The sequence below is a fragment of the Arvicanthis niloticus genome, chromosome 14 (genome assembly GCF_011762505.2).
Source record: "Arvicanthis niloticus isolate mArvNil1 chromosome 14, mArvNil1.pat.X, whole genome shotgun sequence".
Classification (NCBI taxonomy): domain Eukaryota; kingdom Metazoa; phylum Chordata; class Mammalia; order Rodentia; family Muridae; genus Arvicanthis; species Arvicanthis niloticus.
The window spans coordinates 63,505-87,395 of record NC_047671.1 but is presented as its reverse complement, the minus strand read 5'-3'; the positions used below and the strand labels follow the sequence as shown (position 1 = coordinate 87,395).

The 23,891-nt window shown below is 37.7% G+C and overlaps 1 protein-coding gene across 1 annotated transcript; it reads right to left on the bottom strand.

The window, feature by feature from the left end:
• Window positions 1-4,174: 4,174 nt before the first annotated feature.
• On the bottom strand, window positions 4,175-23,808 carry LOC117720139 (uncharacterized). The gene is made up of 4 exons (XM_034518607.2): window positions 23,673-23,808; window positions 7,731-7,857; window positions 7,477-7,537; window positions 4,175-6,071 (listed from the first exon to the last, which is right to left on the bottom strand). Exons 1-4 carry the CDS (start codon window positions 23,673-23,675, stop codon window positions 4,682-4,684), a joined length of 1,581 nt encoding a protein of 526 aa, XP_034374498.1. The 5' UTR covers window positions 23,676-23,808; the 3' UTR covers window positions 4,175-4,681.
• Window positions 23,809-23,891: the final 83 nt, after the last annotated feature.

Below are 23,891 nucleotides of genomic sequence, written 5' to 3'. Positions count from 1 at the left end.
TTAATAACCAACAGGAATCTGGCCCTGAAGTGACACAGGCGGATTTGGACAGAAAACATTGGAAAACACAGGGTGGTAAATACCTCAGCTAACACTTACAGGAGCCATGGCCCTGATGTCCTGGAGCTACAGGGAAGACTATGGACATTGGCTTGAGCCAATCACAGTTTCTGTTTGTTCTATGAGCCACCCACCATACTGCTGACCATTCTCTCCTTGGATGACTTAGAAATCCTGAAATTCCTGTGTCACCATACCTGTCTTAGGTTGTTACAACTTCATTTGATGATTTATTAGAATGATGGGATGAATAAGATGAATAGTTGCATAGTTAAATATTACAAAACTACTTATCTCTGAGAATGGGTTTCATTATCTGTAGAATAAAGACTAAACTCTGCCCTAGTCCTTTGATGAGCTATAAAAGACTCAATGATAAAGAAAAAAATATTGCTCATAGTTGCAAGGCAGTGGACTTTAAGGCAGAGGGCTGTATTTGATGGGAGCCTTCTTCTGCTACTGGAATTAGGTCCAGAGCCTATATCCTGTTACCCTAATCAGCCAGAATCAGCCACTCACCCTCAACAAGCCAGTTAAAAGAACTGAATTATCTAGCTGTAATATGCCCACCCATAATGCAGGCACTATGAAGGTAAGGTAGGCAGACTTCTCTGATGTCCTAGGACAGCCTAGTCTATATATTGAGTTCCAGAACAGCCAGAGATTCATGGTAGAACTATTCTTTAAAATATTTTATAAAGAGCGAGAAAAACAATGAAAGTGAAAAAAATCAAGTTATTAATTAAAATTGAAAAAATATTAACATATTTATTCAGTGTGATTAATTTTGACCAGTGATGAAGATATAACTAATCTATCCTTGGGGTCCTAACAGGTTTAGACAGAAGGCAAGAAATACAAACAACAAAATAATCTAACCAAGCCATGTAATGAATTTTTTTATTAATAAATCCCTCCCCCATACTCAGCTTCTTGCTAACCTGCAAGGTTAGATGAGATAATGTTTATTCAGCAGAGCACTCATGTGTGTGCACAAACATACAGACACACGCACACACACACCAGAATTTTTTAAAAAATAAATCTCACTGCTGTTATATTATCTAGCATCTTTAGTCAATTCCCTTACAAAGCACACTTCAAGATAAATCCAAATGGTAACTAAGGAAACATGAAGAAGCATAGGACATCAAATAATATATACATATTCATAGCACATCAAGCTATGTTGTAAGACATACAGTAGATTGTCAGTTATCCTACTTTATTACCTCTCTACCAGATAGATGAAAATGCTGCTTTGGATACATATATGAAATAATTAATGTTCCTTATGTTCTCTTCTATTAAGCATTTTAACATCAATATTTTTAAAATGTGTTGACAAAACAAGACAAAATGGGGGTATATCTTCTACCCTTGGACTTGTACTCAGGAAGCTGATATGTGAGAATCAAGAATTCAAATGTAACCTTGACTAATTACTGACATGCAAGCTAGGTAGATAACAAACAATATCTTAAGGGAATTTGTGAAAATATGAAAAACAAACCTAGGAACAACCATCCATCACCCTTTCAAACACCATTACTTGTAAAGTATGATCACACACTGCCTGATATGTAAACAAACAACAGACTATTTAGACGATGGGCATCCCATTTTATACACTGCAGTAGAAAAATACCTATCACAAAGTTAAAGTGCAATAGAAGATGAACAGAAGCCACAGAAGGAATATAAGAATGGCCTAATAAACTTTTGTAAATGGATTTGCTACACATACAGAAAACTCAAAACCTACTTCAAATGTTTCAAATTACAAACCAAAACCACAATTATTGATCTCCCTAAGCTGCGATGAAAAAAAGGTAAAATAAGATTTTTTTCCTTGACACTGAAGACATCTATATCTAAAGTTTTATCAAATTGTTTACATGAATAGGATTTTTCTTTTATTTGACTTCTTTCCTATTTCCTGATAACAAGATGCTACATAATGGCTTTAAATATTTACAGGGTTAGAGAAAGCAGTTAAGACAAGTTCATTCCAAGGACTAAGGAAAGGTTTCTGACAACTTCCTATAATTCCTGCTACAAGAAGATCCAAGGGTCTAAGCTTCTTGGGAATCAGCATTCACACACACACACACACACACACACACACACACACACACACACACACACACACACACACGTGCATGCACACCAACACACTGAAATCATGTAATAAAAACAAATACATTTTTACTCATGAATGCTTTCTTTGTGCATTCATTCCTAAGTCATTCATTGTTAAGTCAGGTGTTGAGGTATCTAAAAGCTTATCTACTGAGTTTTTCATCATGAATTAGTTCATGTACCTGAAAGCAAGCATGTAGGGTTGAAGTAAAAGAAATCAATTCTTCCCAGTTAGTGGTATCATTACTAAAGATTCAGGAAATGCTACCCTGCTGGAGGATGTATGTCACTTGGGGTGGGCTTGAGCACTTACTATTTCTAGTTACTACTCTCTGCTTCATGCTGCAAGTTGTGGATGTGAGTTCTGAGCTTCCTATTATACTGCCATGTTGTACATGCCAATTTCATATTGATCCTATATCCCTCTGGAACCATAAGTCAAATTAAACTCTTTTATAAGTTACATTAGACATTATGCTTTATTACAGCAACAGAAAAGGCACTGATACGCACTCATAAAGTTTTACACATGGATGAGTTATTTCATGGAATTGAAGAGATTCTGAAATCTAAAAGGGTTACCTTATTGTTTAAATTCATAGGACATTTGTCCAGGAGTCTGCAAGTACAAACAAAATAGAGAGGATAATCATAATATATGAATAGATTGCTGACACTTGTGTAGCCAGCATCTGGCTAATTTCTGTATTCTTTTTCCTACCACCCTGCTGAGGGCTATGCAAGAGGAATGACAAATGGCTTTAGAACTCATGGAATATGGCCTACAGATTACCACAGCCACATGGGTGAGCCTTGGTATGGCCCGGACCCTACAACCACATGCTTGCTGCCCTCACATCCCTCTTAATCTAAGAATTATATGAAAACCTTAAGAGAGCTTCTTTACTGGACAGTATTTCTGGCACTCACAATAATAGTTTGATCTCTTTCAGTCATTGCTGCTGTAGCAGATAATGATCCAATCACTATCCTAGAGAAGAACTTAGAGATCTAGATTGACAACAATGTCACCACCCTTAGAAAACATTTGGAAAAATAAAATTATTAATGAAACTAGGTTGAGATGTTTTTACTGCTGACTCTGATGTAGGCAACCTTAGGAAACAATTTGAAGTCCAAAAAGGCACACTCTTATTAAGCTAGGAACCTTTTATGGTGAAGGAACATAAGCAATGGCAGCACTGGCTGGTATGACTCTCACTGAGGCTTTTTTGCCCTCAGCTTCCTGATATGATTTAAGATTTACTGATGAGTAGATGTACATTCTGAGGATTTAAGGTAGATATGACTGATTTTTATAAAACATTTAGATTTATGATTCTTTTAAGATTCTTACAAGATTACTTTTAAAGATAAATAATAAAATAATTACTTTCTTTGTAACTGCAAAATGCTGCCTGCAAGAGAAACTGGCTGAGAAAACTACCTTACCTGCTTACACTTTGTTAATCTATAACAAGTTGCTTAGTTATAAATGTACATAAGTTTGGGGGAATAATTTTATTTTTGTAAAGGTATTGGTGAAAACAGTTTATCCATAATAATTTACTAGAAGAAAACTAAAATGTAATCATTTTGCAATTCTATATTGCTTGAAAGATTTTGCTGGGATATATACGCTATAGAGAAAAAAATAAAGAATGGAGGGTTGGAACATTGTTCCTTCCATCCATCAACTATGTGTATGCATGTATATGTGTATATGTATATGTGTAAGGTTTATGTAAATGGAGCTTGGAACATTGATCCTTCTACACATCAACTATGTGTATATATGTGTATATGTATAAAGCTTGTCTGGGTATGTGTTGGTGCTTGCTCCATTCACTAAATGTGTGTATGTGTGTATGTATGTGTGTATGAAATGCTTGGCACTTGCTTGCTTGAGCTTTGCTCTAACCATTCTGTGTGTGGATGTGTATATGCCTGTCTGTAGTTATGTATGTATGTATGTGTGTGTGTGTGTGTGTGTGTGTGTGTGTGTGTATATATATATATATATATATATATATATATATATATATATATATATGTTATTGGACTTTGTGTTTTCTTCCATCAACTCTGTGTGTGTGTGTATGTGTGTGTATGTGTGTGTGTGTGTGTGTGTGTGTGTGTGTGTATGAATTTTCTCTTTCCTTCTCTTTCTTGCCAGAAGTTAAAAGAGTTCATAGTTTTTCTCCTGGCAGAGGGAGTACTAGCCCCAGTAAATAAGCTTTGTTCCCTCAGAGAATAGTCTGTGGAGTAACTTCTCCAATTGCTGGCTGCCATTGGCAGTAGCCCCTGTAAGTATCTGGATCCACCCCCATCAGCAGCTCTAAACAATGACCCCCAAAGGCTGTCTGCCTCAGTTTACCCACAACATGGATGAGAAAAGCTTCCATTCATAGGTTTTCTCTCCAGAATGAATACTTTTGTGATAATAAGGACTATAAAAGTATGCAAAGGCTTCACTATATTAAACATATTCATAAGGTTTCTCTCCAGTATGTGTTCCTTTATGTCTTTGGAGATTACTATGACATGCAAAGGCTTTACCACATTGATTACATTTGTAAAGTTCCTCTTCAGTATGAATTCTTTCATGACTTTGAAGTCGACCGTGATAGGCAAAGGCTTTACCACATTGCTTACATTCATAAGGTTTCTCGCCTCTATGTTTTCTTCTATGTATTTGGAGACTACCATGACATACAAAGGCTTTACCACATTGATAACATTTGTAAGTATTCTCTCCAGTATGAACTCTTTCATGTCTTTGAAGTTTATAAAGATATGGAAAGGCTTCACCACATTGATTACATTCATACGGTTTCTCTTCAGTATGTGTTCTTTTATGTATTTGGAGACTACCGTGACATGCAAAGGCTTTACTACATTGATTACATTTGTAAGGATTCTCTCCAGTATGAATTCTTTCATGTCTTTGAAGTTCATAAAGATATGAAAAAGCTTCACCACATTGATGACATTCATATGGTTTCTCTCCAGTATGTGTTCTTTTATGTATTCGGAGACTACTGTGATATGCAAAAGATTTACCACATTGATTACATTTGTAAGGTTTCTCTCCAGTATGAATTCTTTCATGTCTTTGAAGTTCACAACGATATGCAAAGGCTTTACCACATTGGTTACATTTGTAGGGTTTCTCTCCAGTGTGTGTTCTTTTATGTATTTGAAGATAACTATGATATGCAAAAGCTTTACCACACTGATTACATTTGTAAGGTTTCTCTCCAGTATGAGTTCTTTTATGTATTCGGAGATTTCCGTGACTTGCAAAGGCTTTACTACATTGGTTACATTTGTAGGGTTTCTCTCCAGTATGTGTTCTTTTATGTCTTCGGAGACTATTGTGACATGCAAAGGCTTTATCACATTGATTACAGTCATAGGGTTTCTCTCCAGTATGTGTTCTTTTATGTATTTGAAGATAATCTTGATAGGCAAAGGCTTTACCACATTGCTCACATTCATAAGGTTTCTCTCCAGTATGTGTTCTTTTATGTATTCGGAGATTACTGTGACATGCAAAGGCTTTACCACACTGATTACATCTATAAGGTTTCTCTCCAGTATGTGTTCTTTTATGTATTCGGAGATTACTGTGACATACAAAGGCTTTACCACACTGATTACATTTATAAGGTTTCTCTCCAGTATGAATTATTTCATGCCTTTGAAGTTGACCATGAGAAGCAAAAGATTTACCACATTGCTTACATTTATAAGGTTTCTCTCCAGTATGTGTTGTTTTATGTATTCGGAGACTACAGTGTCGTGAAAAGGATTTATCACATTCATTACATTTGTAAGGTTTCTCTCCAGTACGACTTCTTTCATGCCTGCAAAGATAATTGGCATATGTGAAAGGTTTACCACATTCATTACACTGATGAATCCTTTATCTGAAGGAATTAATTTTACAATTTGGTATAGTTGTAAAGAGGAATCAGATCTTAAAGGTTATATCACTTTGTTTACATTTATGTTTTTCCCTTCATTGTGGGTTGTTTTGTGTCTTTGAGGATACCTGGAATTATAAGAACATTTATTACATGGCTCACATTTACAGCATCCTTTTTCTACATGAGGTTTTTCACATATTTGAAGGGAACTGGAAGAACTCAGAGCTTTACCACACTAAGTGCATTCATAAATCTTCCTATAGTGTGAAATACACTACATTTGCATAGTACATTGGCAATGTGAACCAGGACAAACAGAAAAGAATTTCCACATTTCTAGTATTCATAGGGATTTTCTACAGTGTGAGTTTTTGGATGTATTCCTAATGAAGTTGGAAAACCAACTAATTATAAATTTTTATCATATTGTGAAAGTTTACTAAAATGGGGAATGCTACATATGTTCTAATTGTTCTGAGAGAGGGGTACATTGTTTCTTTCAATATCCCTACATTCATATGGCTTGTATTCATTGTGATACATGATAGACCTATTAAAAGAAGAATAACAAATGAAATATTTCCACATTGCATTTATAGTTTGGCTTTTTGTTCATCATAGACATGTGATAGGTATAGTGATTAAGTTTTCTCCCCAACAACATTCTTTACTCTCATAAACTGCTGCTCTCACCAACTTAGCAATGTTACTACAAGTATAAAAGTAATGCCACCTTTACTATGGAATATTTGCTTATTAGAAACATATATTTATTACCCATTCAATGTGTGTATCTTTTGCAGTATGGGAGTGATATGACACTAAATAGATTGGTTGTTCACTTATCCTCCTCCCACTGGTTGGGTTACTCAACTGTGTTATGGGTTTGCCTTGTCTGACATTCATGTCTTAACTTGTGAACCAGGGTGGATTTTGTCTAACATTCGTGTCCTAACTTGCCAACCAGGGCATCAGTTGTCCATACATGTCTCTTTTTACTAAGTAGGATGTCAATTTCCAGGAAGGTCTTAGAAACTTAAACTTTACTTGACCCCTACTCAAAATGGAAGTCTTATTCCAAATAGTTTCTTATATTGAGCTATGATTCAAATGGTAATATCTGTTAAGGCATTGCTTCCTTTTCTTCATTCTTAGAGGAATGCATTGCAAATACAAATCAGATAACTGATACTGAGGTACATGAATTTGTGAGAATTTAATAATCATCAATACACTTAAAGAAGTGCTTTTTTTTTTACACTGTTGCTTTTCTTTAAAACTTTCAAGGCACATTAAAATTTCTTTAGAGGCAAATTCATACCAACTTGCATATGAAAATTACCTTGCATGTCTTCTAGAACCTTGACAATGTTCTTCAATATTATGGTCTTCCCAATTGTAGCCTAAAATATAGTACCAGAAAATGTATGACATATTATTGGAAATTAGGCAAAATTTAAGTTACTCTCTTCAGTGAACTTGATTTGTTCACCATATTTGTCCTTGTTGTCAACTGAAATTACAGAAGACCATGAATAACAAAGAAACAGTTGTTTCCTTATTTTAAAAAAAATTAAAGAAAATTTATTGTCTTACCTATAGCAGTGAGGTTTTTGTAGGTCTCCAGCATGACATCTTTGTAGAGACTCTTCTGTGAAGGATCCAACAAAGCCCATTCTTCTTGAGTGAAGTTCACATGCACATCATCATAGGTCATTGCATTCTAAAATATCCCACACATGTATACAAAAAAAAACATGATACTGACAACACTGTAAGTGTATACTTCACTGACAATATATTCTCATAATTCTGGAGCTTCCCCCATTTATTTTTTGACCCACAAGTTTTAATGTAATCACTAAGTGATCTTAGAAAGAAGCTGAATAATAAGGTTCACCTCTGCATCCTTTGAATAGGATATAGCCTTGCAAGAGAAATACCAATTAACAGAGAGGGTTGGGAGGACAAATAGTACTGGGCATATAGCAGAGAAGTTATATGAACAATTACTAACTACAAAAAATTATGTGCAAGCTGGGTGTACTGGATCATGCCTTTAATCCTAGCATTCAGGAGGCAGAGACAGGTGTATCTTATTGAGTTGGATGCCAGCCTGGTTTATCCAGGACAGCCAGAGGTACAACTTAAGACCCTGTATCCCCTGTAAAAATCAACCAAACAATCAAAAAAGACAGAAGGAACTCAGGGGTTTTTACTGAAGTTCCTACAAAGAATTATACATTCACTCCAGTTCTGTATTCATCCTCCAGAATTCTAAAGTTCCCCAGTTTAAACTGTAGCATTAATGAGATCTTACTAAAAGAGGATGCATGTTCAAACAGTTACAAATGGACAGATGAAAAATACTGGCAATGTAATGTTGACCCTAAGTAAGGAACATAGGGCAGGAGAGATGGCTCAGCAGTGCTGCCTCAGCAGAGACCAGCTCTTGCTGGTCTTGTAAATAATTGGGCTCAATTGCCTGTACTTAGAAGGGGGATCAAGATATCTATTACTCTAAGTTCAGGAACTCTGAGGCTATCTTCAGACTATTATGAAAACAAGTCACACATGAGGTGCATATTCATACATACAGGCAAAATACTCATATTCATTTTTTAAAAAATCAACATACACAAAGCAGGTAGGAAGAATATTTTGCACCTGCAATTCAATGATTCAGAAAGCTCAGGCAGTAAAGCTTAGGCAGTATTAAGGTCATAAATACATGCCATTCTGAGAAATAGAATATTCTCTCTGCCAAATTTCAAAATTCACAATGTGGATGAAGATAAACACAATAGCATATATTTGACATGTATCAACACCTACATTCCAGCCCATCAGCCAATAAGATAAAAACAAACAAACAAAAAGCCGGGCATGTTGGCCCACATTTAATCCCAGCACTCAGGAGCTAGAGTCAGGTGAACGTTTTATTTCAAGGCCTACATGTTCTACAAACCTACATTCAGTACAGCCAGAACTACACAGAGAAATTTTGTCTTCAAAAACAAGACCAACTAAATTAAAAATATAAAAAGGCCAGGTTTGCAAAACAGCTTAGCATTGAATAACAATTGCTTCTACTCATCTTATGTGATTCAAGGATAGAGTCTATAAAAGTGAAGGCATGACAGCATGAGACAGAAGCTGGCTGATCAATTTCAACCACAACACAGTAGACACACACATACACAAAACATAAAACAGGTTGAATCTATAGACACTCAAATCCCATCCCCTATAAGAAATCTAGAAAGGTTACTCCTACAAAAGTTTCAATAAGCTCCCCAAAGAAAGCCACAAGGAAGAGACAAGTGTTCAAAGACATCCTATCTGGGAGCTTCTTGCCTCAATCACCAACATTCTGATCCTTGGTCATTATAGGCTCGTAGGTAACTTCAATGATCCTAATAGTCTTCAGGAGCTCGTATACTGTTCAAATGTCCAAATTCTCTTCTGACATCATCTCTTGGTTACCATATCTTGTAAAATTAAAAAACAAGTTATATCTTTCCAACATACAAAGGCACAGAATACCCCTTCCCATTCTAATAGATAGGAATGTGTACATAGTGAGAGAAGATTGAACCAAAGCAAGAAATCCAGCAGGACAAAAAAACAAATTCTGTAGCTCTCTGCCTCAGACACATGGGGCCTCAGTTTCAAAAGCCTTAGATGATGGTCCTATCCCTGCAACTTCTCATACACCTCTCAATTTAGTTACTCCCACTCCCTATATGCAGCTCTCCATTGCAGGTGTCTCATAACTTAGGTATTTCAACATCTTTTGGTCTCACAATGCAACTCAGGCTTCATTTTCACAGTTTCATGCAATATACTTTTACAATATCATCCTTCTCTGGGTCTCTGACTCTGCCAAACACAGATAGCTGTAACACTGCTGAAATGAAACCACAGAGGAAGAATCCATGACCTTAAATTTTGCATCTTTCTTGTCCAGAACTTGGGTGATCCTGCCAATTTGAATTCTAAGTGGGGATGGACCCTGCCATGCTTGGACCACAGTTGTAGCAGGTTTTTTATGAAGTTCCTTCCTGGGACTAAGAATCACTTTACCTACTCCTTCCATTAATTGAAGACTTGGCTGGAACGAGTGTTTCCCTTTGGTCACCTTCTTAGGCTTCAAATCCTGTAATGGTGATAATCTCTTTGAAAATACATGCTTTTCATTCAGCATTTGACTCTCATCTGAAATTACCCAGTGTTGTTTTTCTCTACAAACCACATGCTGTATTTATTTCTGCCCAACTAGTTGCTTGTTTTTCACTGTAGTCCTGAATGAGTCACTAGTAATAACCATTCAACAGATTCAATATGTCATCTAAGAAGTCAGCCCATTATTTTAAATTCTACCTCACTGAATTTTTCAGGGCATAGGCAGAATAAGAAAGATGCCACACAAATGACTTCTAGCTAAATTTTTCATGGAGTCTATTTTCCACTGAAATCCTATGACCTCAACTTCTGTTTGCATTACTAGCAATGCTCTGATCTTCCAGGTGCTACAAGAACAGTTGATTAAACTCTGAGTATAGCTTTCTATTCCATTTGCTATCTCAAGTTCTGTTATTTCCCACATTCCCAGGTTCTGTCCAACAGCAAATCACTTTTTTGCATACCATTTTGTTGTTGTTGTTTGTTGTTCTGACTTGCTTCTCTGCTACTATGATTGAATCTTCTAACCAAAGTCCTCTCAGGTAATGACCAGGTTTACTTGTGTTTGGTCCTGTCAGATCATAGTCCATCATTTTGGAAACTTAGTATAGAAACTCAAGCTTCAAGAACATGAAGGCAAAAACTATGGGAAAATATTCTTTAATGACTTTCCCTTTTGCTTGGTCACTGTCTCATGCTCACCTAGCTCTCTTATCTAGCCCAGGCACAGTTGCTTAGGGATACTGCCACCCTCTGTGGAAGAACCTTCTCAAATCAATCTTCACTGAACACAATCTTTCACTGATACAGCATCCAGTCATTTTAATGAGGGCATGCCCTCAAGTGAGAATCCCTCAGGCTCTAAGGACTATAGGCTCTAAGATGTTGACATCTGAAGCTAATTAGGACACAGAGACAATAATACATGAGAAAGTTTTAAAAACCAAAATCCAATGTGCTAACTATATGAATCACTTAAGTAGAAAAAACCCAAACATTGATGATTGCAACAATCAGGAAACACAATTTTGTCAAGAAATGAGGAGAGGCAAGTCTTTTAAGGAAACTAAAACTGTTTCTCAACAGAAAGTCTCCAAACTATCAAAAATTCAAGAAACTCATAGCATAATATAGCAGATTTTCAGAAGCCAAAAATTGGTAATGGTTTATCATTTTCCAGAGAAGAAATAATATAATTAGATTATGAATAAAATGATACAACATAGATTGCACAAATAAAAGGAAACAGAAAGACAGACCTATAAATATTTTAAATAAGAATTATAAAAAATATCAAAGAAATTACAGGCCAGTAGTCATCCTGTGCACTCAGTTTTTTTTTTTTTCTTTGCCAATAATAGAAAACGGATTGGAAATGGCAAAAACTCAGTCAATTGGACAAAGAGGCTGCTTAAAGAATGAGAAAAGACTTTTTTTTTTTACCAGATTCACATCTTATAGAGGTATAATATACAAAATATATAAAGACCTCGAGAAACTAGACTTTCCAAAGCAAAAAATCCATTTTAAACTGGCGTATAGATCTAAACAGAGAATTATCAACAGAAGAATCTCAAATGGCTGACAAAGACTTAAAGAAATCTTCACCATCTTACACATGTCAAAATGTCTAAGATCAATAATACAAGTGACAGCTCATGCTAGCAAAGATGTGAAGAAAGGAGAACACTGTTCTACAGCTTGCGGGAGTACAAACTAATACAGACACTATAGAAATTAGTATTTCCTCAGAATATTCCTCAGATTATTACAGAAACTATTTCTCCTTTAGAGAGATATCCATGTTCCACACCCACTCCAATATCCTTCCTCTTTACCTAGTTCTCTGGGTTTGTGGAGTATAGCTTGATTATTATTTATCTAATAGGTAATATTTACTTACAAGTGAATGCATACCATATCAGGGTTACCTCTCTTAGGGTGATTTTCTCTAGTTTCTAGTTCCTCAAAAAACTGAGAATCCATGTACCTCATGACCCAGCTATACTGCTCTTGAGTATCTATACAAAAGGTGCTCCATCCTACCATAAGGACACTTGCTCAAATATTTTCATAGTATATATATTCTGAATATATATACTATGAAACTTGATATAACTTTGATGTCCCTCAACTGAAGAGTGGATAAACAAATTGTGGTAATTTACACAATAGTGTAAATAGTGTAGTATCACTTCACTTAGCTGTTAAAAAAAAAAGACATCATTAATTTACAAGCAAATGAAGGAAACTAGAAAAAAAATCACCCTAAGGGAGGCAACCCTGATATGGTATGCATTCACTTATAATATTACCTATTAGGTAAATAATAATCAAGCTATACTCCACAAACCTAGAGAGCTAGATAAAGAGGAGGGATATTGGGGTGGGTGTGGAACATGGATATCTCTCTAAAGGAGAAATAGTTTCTGTGAGTAGACTGTGGTTTGATAGAAACAGGAGTGAGGGTGATCAGTTGGGGGGGGCAAGAGGATAAAGGAAGAGAGTACAGTACAGGGAAAACATCTGGAATTAGGGGACATTTGGGGGTTAGTGTAGAAACCCAGTGCAATGGCAACTTCCTGGAATCTATGAGGGCAATGCTAATGAAGACTCCTAATAATGGAGGATATGGAGTCTGAACTGGCCATCTTTTGCAGCCAGGCAGGGCTTCAATGTTGAGAACCGGTTAAACTTGGTTGAGTTGTTGGCCAAGGAGGTCCCTTGGAGATGCTTAAACAACCCATGCTGATGATACTACAAAACTTTGCTCTCAGAAAGTGAGAGCATGAACCCATCTCTGAGGACAAATTCCACAAAGTTCACTGAATGTATAGTTCATATGGGTTCAGGTTTGGAGACTTCACCTCTGTATTCTAGTCTCTTTGAGGAGAGAAGGTACAGAAAGAGAAACCTGGACACCAACCCAGAATGACCTCTACATTTAGTGAATTTTGTGAAATTTGTCCTCAGAGATGGGGCTACAGAAAGAGAAACTTGGACACCAACCCAGCTACAAAACCCTCCACCTTCAATTGCAAGATGTGCTGGGGCATGATGGTAACAAAGTTGTTTGAGTGGCCAACCAATGTTTGATTTAACTTGAGGCCCTTAACATGAGAGAGACCCCATGCCTAATACTGCCTGAATTTCCAAGAACCTTACAGAGGCTTAAGTGGCAAGCATGGGGACAACATGGGTCTGTGCCAGGTCCTCTGCTCATATTTTATGGCTGTCAGTTTGGTGTTTTGTGGGACTCCAAACAATGGGAGCAGGTATAACTTTGATTGTTTTGCTTGATCTTAAAACTCTTTTCCTCCTATCAGGTTGCCTTGTCCCACCTCAATATCAAGGCTTTCACCTTTTCTTTTTCTATCTTGTTTTGTCCTGTTTGGCTGCCCTCTCTTAGAGGCCTGTTCCTTTCTAAAAAAGAAATAGAGGAAGGGGGGATAGATCTTGAGGAGAGGAGTGTAGGGAAGGTGGCGAGTAGCTGGGAGGAGTGGAGGAAGGAAAAACGGTGGTCAGGATATACTGTGTGAGAGAAGAATCTATTTTTTAATTAAAAATTAATTCAATATTGCTTAAATGAAAATGTGGAGAAGGAAAGAAATAATGAACAAAAAAAGTAAAATAGTAAAGACAGAGAAAGCATGATTGTGACATGTTCTCATTCTGTTTGTGTAGAAGGTGACCATCACACAGGGGTGTAAAGGTTTCTTTTATTCACCTGACTTAACTGTCCTCTGGGAGGCTTACTGCCTCCATTTGCTAGCCTAAGCCTAGTCCTGGGAGCTTCTACCCTCTATACAATCTTATCTAGGTCTAGAATAGTTCTGGCCTCTGACACTTACTGCTGAATAAACTCACCCTTTCTTTTTGTTTCTAAATACTGGCTGGCTGGTCAACTCAGCTGTTCTGGCACAAACTCTTCTTCATGCTAACTGATTCAAACTGGCTTCTTTCACTTCTGACTGAATTGCTATACTTACTTGGCCTCAAACAAACTCTAGCAATCTGTTCTCATCTTCTGACCTATTCTCATTTTGGCTGTATACAGCTTGTTCTCTTTAGTGTGTCTCTGTAAAACTCCCCAGGTAAAACTGCCTCCTCCTCTCACCCTCTGTGCTGCTCTTATGTTGTTCTCTTTCCTCTTTGTTCTCTTGAAAGTTGGGCATATCATATTCTGTCAGATCTTTCCCTGAGTCATTTTGTCAGCCACTCAATCAGACATCACTTTCAAACAAAAGTGCTTCCTTCTAAAACTAACTTTACTGTAATCATTTGAGAGCAAAAGTGTGTACTAAGTACTGAGTCACATCACAATTAGAAACAGCTTGTTTCGGCCGGGCGGTGGTGGTGCACGCCTTTAATCCCAGCACTTGGGAGGCAGAGGCAGGCGGATTTCTGAGTTCGAGGCCAGCCTGGTCTACAGAGTGAGTTCCAGGACAGCCAGGGCTACACAGAGAAACCCTGTCTCGAAAAACCAAAAAAAGAAAAAAAAGAAAAAAGAAACAGCTTGTTTCCCCCAGTAAATTAGACAGTCTCAGAGTTCACAATGTGAACAAATACTCTGCAGCACAGGAGTTCATGACAAGTTCATTCTTAGGCCCAGTCTATATCTGTGAAATCAGAAATTTTGCTATCAGCAATGTGAAATACATATACAGGAAACAAAAGCAGGTCATTTTCTTATGTTAGCTTTTACTAGTTTAGATTGTGGAATTACAGAGCTTTCTTCTCATTTCATTCCAAAGAAATATTCTTGCTTCTTTTAAGAAAAATTAATGTTTGAATAACTATTCAAACAAGTATTAGAAATAAATATGTGATGTTATAAAAATTGCTACATTAATTATACATTAAAAATAAACAAACTGATATAAAAAATGTTTAAAAATTTTTATATCATTCTCCAAAGCAAAATGAAAGTGATGCCATCTAAGATAGGGTTTTTTTTTTTTTTTTTTTTTTTTTTGGTTTTTCGAGACAGGGTTTCTCTGTGTAGCCCTGGCTGTTATTAAATGGTTATTTAATGCAGAGAAAGCAAAGAGATTAATCACTTATCTAAAACTATTACATTTTTGTTCAACTGTAACTTATTGTCATTATTTAAATTCAAACAAAACAGTAACTCTGTTTCTTAACTTCATTTTTCCCTTTTCAGGCAGTATGACTCATTGGCAGAATGCCCTCATGCCATCCAAAAAAGCCACTTCCTGCATTTTTACAGTACACTATAATAGCACATTTGCTTCTCATCTCTATAACAACTCTTGGTACAAAAGCTTGATATTTAATTTCTCTTCTCTACTTAATGTTTTAAAAGAACATTAGAAAAAAGCCCTTTGAAGGTGAAGCTTTGGCTAGATTCTGTGCTTTCTGCCCTCCATTTTATATTGCTACCTGCAATGTAGACAAGATAGCTGAAGCTCTCACATCCATCTGACAAATAAGAGTTCCCTAAAGTTCCCAATGGAGAAGTTAGAGAGAAGATTGAAGGAGCTAAAAGGGTTTGTAGCCCCATGAGGAGAGCAACAATACCAACCAACCAGAGCTCCCCAGGGTCTAAACCACCAGTCTGGGAGCACATAGGGAGGGACCCATAACTCCAGCTGCATATGTAGGGGAAGATGGCCTTCTTGGGCATAGATGGGAGAGGAGATCCTTGGTCCCATGAAGGCTGGACACCGAGTTGGGGGGAATTCAAGAGTGGGGAGGTGGGAGTGGGGGGGTAGGTGGGGGCATATCCTTATAGAAGCAGGAGGGGGGGATGGTATCGGGGGTTCCTGGGGGGGGGGAATGGGGTAAGGGAATAAAGTCTGAACTGTAAATATAATACCCAATAAAAAAAATTGTAAAAAAAAAAATAATAGTTCATCTAACCTTAGCTCTTCATTATTAAGTATACAGTGTGTTGTATGGTAAGTCTCTTTCTATTTTAAGAGTAATATTTATGAAGTAAGGATAATAGTCACATTTAGTTTATTGTCATGATTAAAATAAAGATTGGTTTAAAAAAAGAGAGAAATCCCTAAAGATTAAAATCAGATGGGAGAAAGAAATAGGATGATACAGCATAAACTGTAATTACCTGCTGTTTTATGACCAATACAGCACTGACTGTGAGAGTCTTTACAAGTGCATAATCTTTTTTGTTTGTTTGTTTGTTTTGTTTTGTTTTGTTTTTTTGAGACAGGGTTTCTCTGTGTAGCTGGGCCGTCCTGGAACTCACTCTATAGACCAGGCTGGCCTCCAACTCAGAAATCTGCCTGCCTCTGCCTCCCAAGAGCACAAGTACATAATCTTTTAACCATTGCTATTGTCTTCATTCCTTTAGCACAATGTCCTCCTGAGGCACCCAGCTTGTCCTCAACAAATGAGCATTGAGGTTATTTTCATATTAGGCCACCGTGAATATAACTGCAATGAACATGACAATTCTGATTCATCTCAATGCTAATTTCAATTATGTAGAAAATACACTGAGAAGATTGCTATATGGATCCATGTTGATTCTGTCATTTTTATGAGAACTCTGTACAACGGGGTTACTTTGGTGTAGGTATTATATTACATACATTAAGTATGTGTAATTTTACATCAACTATAACAACACAACATGGTTTTAACCAATTTTTGTTGATAACTGTGGAAAATCCCAATGTACTGCTATCAGAGTTTATTTTGCATGGTAACACACAATCTTGTGTCACATCAAGAATCTTTGTTCAACTCTGGACCATGTTTTATTTTCACTTTTGTTTTCTCAATCAAATCACACTTAGTGAGATAGCATTTATGTGACCCTAACAATGTATTCTGTGTCACTACAGTCTCTACTACAGTCCTCTTTCTATGGTTTTGTATATTATTTCATATCAGTTTCAGTTTCACACACTTACTGTATTTTGCTAAATGAATGCTTATGTAGAATATCTATCTTTTAGCCACTTATACAACTGTAAACAACACCATGAAAGTAATATTTCCCAAAAGAAAAAAAGATAAAAGGATGTTGGGTATGTTCAATTTGCAACATAAATTCAAAGCAATCTAAAGAAAATTCCTAACAATTTATAACAGGAAAGCTGATTCCAAAGCTATGTGCCATGTGAAAAACCTCAGAATTGTCAACAGGATTATGAAGAAGTAACACATATTTTGGCACAATGTGACTTCTATATTAACCACAAAGCTACAACAATCAAAGGGTTTACCATATTTGTGAAAGAATAAAGGGATGTAGAGGAAAAGCCAAGAACATAAGGCCCATATTACAGTCAAGTTTTAATTAAAAGACCTATAAAAACTTGGTCAGGAAAAATGTGAACTTGATCAATGTTACCTATGATCGCATGTGTATACAAATTAAATAAACACACACATCACAACTCCCACAAAAATAACTCAAAATGACCCCTAAACTGTTATATTTTTGACCTCCAGCTACTACTGATCTTTCTTGCAAAGAGAGAAGCCCCATGCTCTAGAACTCTCTTTAGAAATGGATGTGATCAGAAAGGTGGGCTATGGATCAGCAGCCCTCCTTGCCCCGTTGTGATCTTACACAAATCCAGCCCCACTGAGCTCACACATAATCCAATGTTGAAGAATAATTTAATGTCTGCTTCCTGCCACATGGATTATAGCACATAATGTGGAATCTCCCCTACCCACTGGCATACCACCATATACACCTGAAAAACCTCTGCATCTCCAAAACTCCTTTTGTACCCTGAAACTGAATTTCCCTGAATCATGCTATTGTGGCTGGTGGTAGTGGAAAGGTAAACAGATTTTAATCAAATATTGCTGAAGGATGATGCCCATCACCTCCTCTCTACCAGTTTCAAAATGATTTATAAAATTTATCATGCAAAACTGAATGTGCAAGCAATGTTCAGAACTTCTAGAAACCAGACCTTTGATTTTGAAGTCTTCATACTGAACACCAAAAGCAATACTTGTGTGTGCACACTGGGCACAGATATTATAAGCAACACAGCTTCCTATGGCAAAAGCTGCAGAGCCTCCTACCCCTAAGGGAAATTATACTCAGGCAGACTCAGATTCCAAGGCCCTTCGTCCAGGTCACCACATATATCAACAGAACCACAGTCAGGTTCCCAGTCCATCCCAGTCCAATCAGATTGGACTTCAATAGCTTAGCCAACCTGCTCTTCCCAGTGGCTGCCACACTCACCATGTAATGGCTTGTGGTCTCCCGCACAGCTCTCTGATAAACTGCATCAGGGAGAATATGGAGAAAACATGCAAGCTACCTCCCACTGGTGCTCCTCCTGATTACTAGCCTGCCCAGAGGCCCTCATTGGCTCATGACATTAGAAGTTTACCTACTGGAGGATTAGAGATTAAATGACTCAGCACAGGCCTTCCCAGCTCTGTGTTTCCATCCTAGAGGCAAATAGAGCCCTACTCTGGTAAATTTGTATTTTAGTAGAATCTTCCACTCTCTTAGGGTGACCTGTTTGTCTTCTAAGGCAGGGTCCTTCGTGTGTACATTCCATTACATACTCAATGTCCAGTAGAGCCATCCCTTTTCCTCACAGCTGGGAAGTCCTACAGCCAAATTTCAGTCAGACTGAAACAGTAGTGACAACTGAAGTAAAATATGGCTATAAATTTGGAATCAAGGAACACTAAATGGGAGGTGATGAAAAAAGAAATTTAAAAAGGAAAAGACATGACTGCTCCTATGGTGGAGTAGAAAGGTTATTATTTAGCAAAGGGAGAGCATAGCCATGGCAGGGGCATCTTGAGAGAGTCTAGAGTAGACTTGACCCTGAGCCACGTAAGGAGAAGATGAGAGAGGAGAGAGTCAGAATAAGAGGCCTAGAAGGTAAATGATAGATGGAAAAGACCAGGTACCCAAAATGATTAGATTAATCCCTACCCTGTGACAGGTAGGGACTGAGGAATGCTGGAGAAACCTGACAGCCAGCTCTGCTTTGATTTGTTCAACAGGCACCTAAGCCATTTGTCCCAGGGTCTGAGACTTAAGAGTGGGGAGAAATGAGAAGGCTAAAATAATTTAATTATAATCTCAAATTTATTTTAAAAGGTTGAAGCAAGCTTTATGATCCGATATTCTCCAGAGATTAGACGTATGTACTAGAGCACACCGAGTATTACTCACATCTTTTCTCTCAGGCTGTGCACTTTCAGACAGGAAAAAAATAGCATTGCTGTTCAAAACAGCCACACCAGTTTGTAAAGATCTTTTGTGTTGTTTGAACTAGTATAACTACAGTAATTTCTTCCTGCCCCTTTCTGAGCTTCAAAGGTGGTCAGTGAACTCAATTCTTACACAGGTCCCTCTTTCTTTCTTTTTAAACTTTATTTATTTTATGTATGTGAGTACATTGTCACTATCCCCAGACACATAAGAGGGCATCAGATCCCATTATAGATGGTTGTGAACCACCATGTGGTTGCTGGGAATTGAACTCAGGACCTGTGGAAGAGCAATCAGTACTCTTAACCGCTGAGCCATCCCTCCAACACCCCTCTTTATTTCTAATTCCCCTAAAAAAGTCAGGGAGGTAGAAGGACACCCATTCACTAGTCTCTCTTCCTTCTCACTGACCAGTCAAGGCAAAGCCTGGAAGGAGTTGCAGGACTGTCTTCTAGGCACTGGACAGCAGAGGCAAGGATTAGGTGTTTAAAACAAGTTTTAACTATAACATGAAGCAAGTCTGAGCTACAGAAGATATTATTCCAAGCAATAGCAAATAATCAAAACACTTGAGAAAAAGGAATAACATTTTTAATGAACCAGAAACACTGGAGAGTAGAAATATGTAAGAAATTAGAGCTGTGATGTATTAAGAAAATAAAATTTAAAAAGTAATACTAACAATGGCTTCTTAAAAGATAGGTATAATTGAAAAAATGTATAGCTATACTGACTTTAGAAAACAACAGGCCATTCTGTGATAGACGAAATGGCATTAATAAGATACTGTCTGATCTTGCTCCCATGTGCAATGTTAGCTGCTAAAACCTGTAACCTAACACTCACAGCTACAGCCAAAGGCCTATGTTTCAACCCTGAGTTGACTTTAACTATGTCAATGATGATTGTACATACCTCCTTAAGACAGTCCCCTAATTGGAACTTCAATATTCATTGGCTCAATACAACCTCCACAAATTGTACACCCACCAATCTGGTCTGTTTTCATTCATATCCATGAATTGATACATGCTACAAAATTACAAAATCACCACCCTGCCTGAATCAGGTCCTTCTTCACAATAGTGACCCCTGCAGCTGACTCCCTTAAACTTTAGTATGTGGTCTAGCTATTGCTTACCCTGTTTCACCCTGCAGTGTACATAGTAAACTGTTCCTCCTATTCTGGTCTGAAGGCAGAAGGCATGCTCCACATGCAAATCTTCCTCCTGTTGCTCCAATGGACAGCTGATTACATGCTTCAAATGAATAATTTTAAAACTCTGTTATGATACAACCCTTTGATTTAGGAAGTTTAATCCAAGAGGAAATCAAGGTCATTGCTTTGAGGAGCAAGAGATTGGGATCAAGCTAACCTGAGTATCAGAAACATTTTTCTGAAAGGCTGAAGATGCAGCTGTTCTAGAATTAATATACCTTCCCAGGGAGAAATCACTCCACACACAATTAAAAAACTATTTTAAAATAAAATCCCTTTAATAACAGCTTGCATCCAACCTGGTTTGTAGTGATATTTTTAAGAACTCTGGAATTTTGGTTTCTTTAAAAAAAAACACAAATATATAAGAATGTGCTTTCATTATAATCACAGATGTAGTAATATGAGGTTGCTTTGACTGTCTGCAGCTACTGACCATGATTTGCCTTATGCTCTAGCAGAAGCATGGTTTTATCAGCTACAGATTTCTCTGATGGTGTCACATTTGGAATTCCAGAAATTTTTTGGAGGGTATATAAATGGGAGAACCCCAAGAGGCAGGGTGGGGGATTGTTGGTCTTTTAGAGAGGTTGTTCGTGTTTTGTTAGTAGCTGTGGTAAAAGAACATACAAAAGGAAAAAAAAAATATTCAAGGATCTTTCTCCTCTATCCTTGTTTCTTTCCTATCTAATGATAGGAGGTGAAACAGGGGCCAGGAGGGGGAACATGGAGGGATAAAGGGTGGGAAAAAGAAGAAACCAAAGTAGCAAAGACCAGGTACGCTGGTTAATATAAAAAGAGAAGCCAGCCTAGGACAAATTTTGCATTCCACATATGCTGTCACCTTCCATCTCTTTTAGGTTCAGGTCAAAGGTTGTGTTTTTAACAATTTAAATATAGACTGGAGACTGAAAGTCTAGTCACTGAAACAAATGAGAAATTTACACAGCAAAGATATTCCCAAGATTATTTCTTAAATACACCCATGCCCTAAAATAGCAGGTCATTCTTCAGTGACAGGATCCTAAGTGGAAGGTCCTAGATGATGAAAAACATCTTATAAAAGCTGTGGTGGGTAGGTCTTACACAAGCTTAAGTAAGTTTCTTAAGAATACCATTTTGTATACTACTTACATGGGGAAATGGAAGGAAATGGGAGACATCTAAGAAGTCAACAGAAAGTATCACGCAATGAGACACACTCAGAAGTCCAATCAAACAGTGCTGAACAAGGGGAACTCTGGGTATCTTAAGAACATTACTGACCAAGCCTTATAATGGCCCTGGGACTGATAACCACAGCCCCATGTGGTGGGAAGGCTTGTGTTCTGATTCTGAAACAATGTCTCCCAAAAGCCCTGGCCCCTGACTATATGCTCTCCCAAGCATATTTCTGGTTTTGGAGAAGGAGCTGTTTTATCTCTATACCTCAGGGCCTTAAGAAAAGCTCCCAAGGCCTAGGCCCTGTTACTGGCTCTGCAAGCACGTTCCTGGGTTTGCAGTAGAACCAGTTCATGCTTTTCCCCACTAGCTTACAAATAAATGAGACTCAGATTATGGTTATTTTATTTGACTTTGACAATTACTGGGGAGTAATCCATAAGCTGCTTTTCTAATTACTGGCCTGGCTATCTCCCCAGCAATGTGCCCCAAATACTTGCTGTTTCTCCTGGCTAAGTGCCCATGGTACCTCTGCTCTCATGGTACCTCTCCTCATGGGCCCTCCATTCATCCTCTTGCTCTCCACCCAATCAGGTAACTCAAAACCCACCTTCTTGTAATCTCCCCACTAACTGGCTGTAGCGAGGTTTTTTTTTAATTTAACCAGTAATATATATTTATATATTATATTAATCAATAATATATAGTTAGTAAAATATTAACTTAGTTAACCAATAGTTTTAAATTAAAAACAAGATTTGTACAACAAAAACTTGTAATAGTGAGAATTCACTTATAGGCTTAGACCTTCCTATACAGAATTTAGCTTCACAACACAGAGCAACAGACCAAACCTCAACAGAGTTGCAGAAGGAACTGTCACTCTCTATACGTAGGGAACCTCTAGGAAAGCCTTGCTTGTTCAGGCCAGCACTCAACACAACAGTGGGGATTTTTTTGTTTTGGTTTTGGTTTTTTTTTGTTTGTTTGTTTGTTTGTTTGTTTTGTTTTTACCTTTTCAAATGGTTGTCACCTAGTATCATCTTGCCCACGTGGCAGAACTATACCTTTCTCAAGAAGAAAACTGAGCCTTTATGACACACAGACCATAATGTTGATTGTGATCCTGTAATGCCTTACCAGGCAGCTTGTTAGAGGCCTGCTTTTTAATATGGGGATGGGCCTAGTGGCTGGCTGTAAATCAGGGTTGTTTCTTTTGTTATGATTTGGAGCCATATTTCTGGACAATCTTTGTGAACAAACATATCCTAACACTCTAATCTCTAACAGGCTTGGTTAACATACTACTTATCTGTGGGGTGTTTTACAGGCAGTCCTCCTCCAGCTAAATTATACTTGATGTGACTTACTATATTATATCCTAACCATTAGTAAATCCTTTATATCATTAATTCTACTCTTTTATATCACAGCTGGATGTTAGATTGCTACCCAACACATAAGATGCCTTTTACAACCTCCACAAAATTAACATCCAATGGATCGTGCACCTTAATGCTAAGTGCTAAAAACAGAACTTGTTGAAACTAGGGCTCTCCGAGTTTGGCATCATGCCAAGGATGTTTCTACACACAAGCCACTCTTCCAAAAGCTCTGCACAGTTGCAACCCCCATAGTAGAGTTATTCAGTGGCTTCCGCTGGGTCCAGCGAGTGGCTAGGACCACAAGGGACCTCACAAGGCATCTGGTCGCCAGTTACCACCCAGCCCCGGGAAAGACCCACATCAGCTTCCGCTGCTCAGCACCCTGCGCTCACCATGTCGCAGCTTCGGAGCTTGCCTGAGCTTTCCTCACAGCACCCAACAGTAGGGATCACAGCACAATGCACATAGCCATTCAAGCCTGCCCAGATACTCAACGGAATTCTACCTTACGGCACCCGGAAGAACCCGCCTCCTCTGACTGGCAGGTCTGCCTCAACGCTCTGATTGGCCAGTGAGTCTTGAGTGATATTAGCTCCTCCCTTGCGGTTAGA

What these genes read in the sequence shown, in the direction of transcription:
- LOC117720139 (XM_034518607.2), bottom strand. An exon ending in CAAAAACCTCACTGCTATAG is followed by an intron (nt 7,538 to 7,730) that starts GTAAGACAATAA and finishes ACTATATTTTAG; the next exon opens with GCTACAATTGGGAAGACCAT. An exon ending in GGTTCTAGAAGACATGCAAG is followed by an intron (nt 6,072 to 7,476) that starts GTAATTTTCATA and finishes TTATCTTTGCAG; the next exon opens with GCATGAAAGAAGTCGTACTG.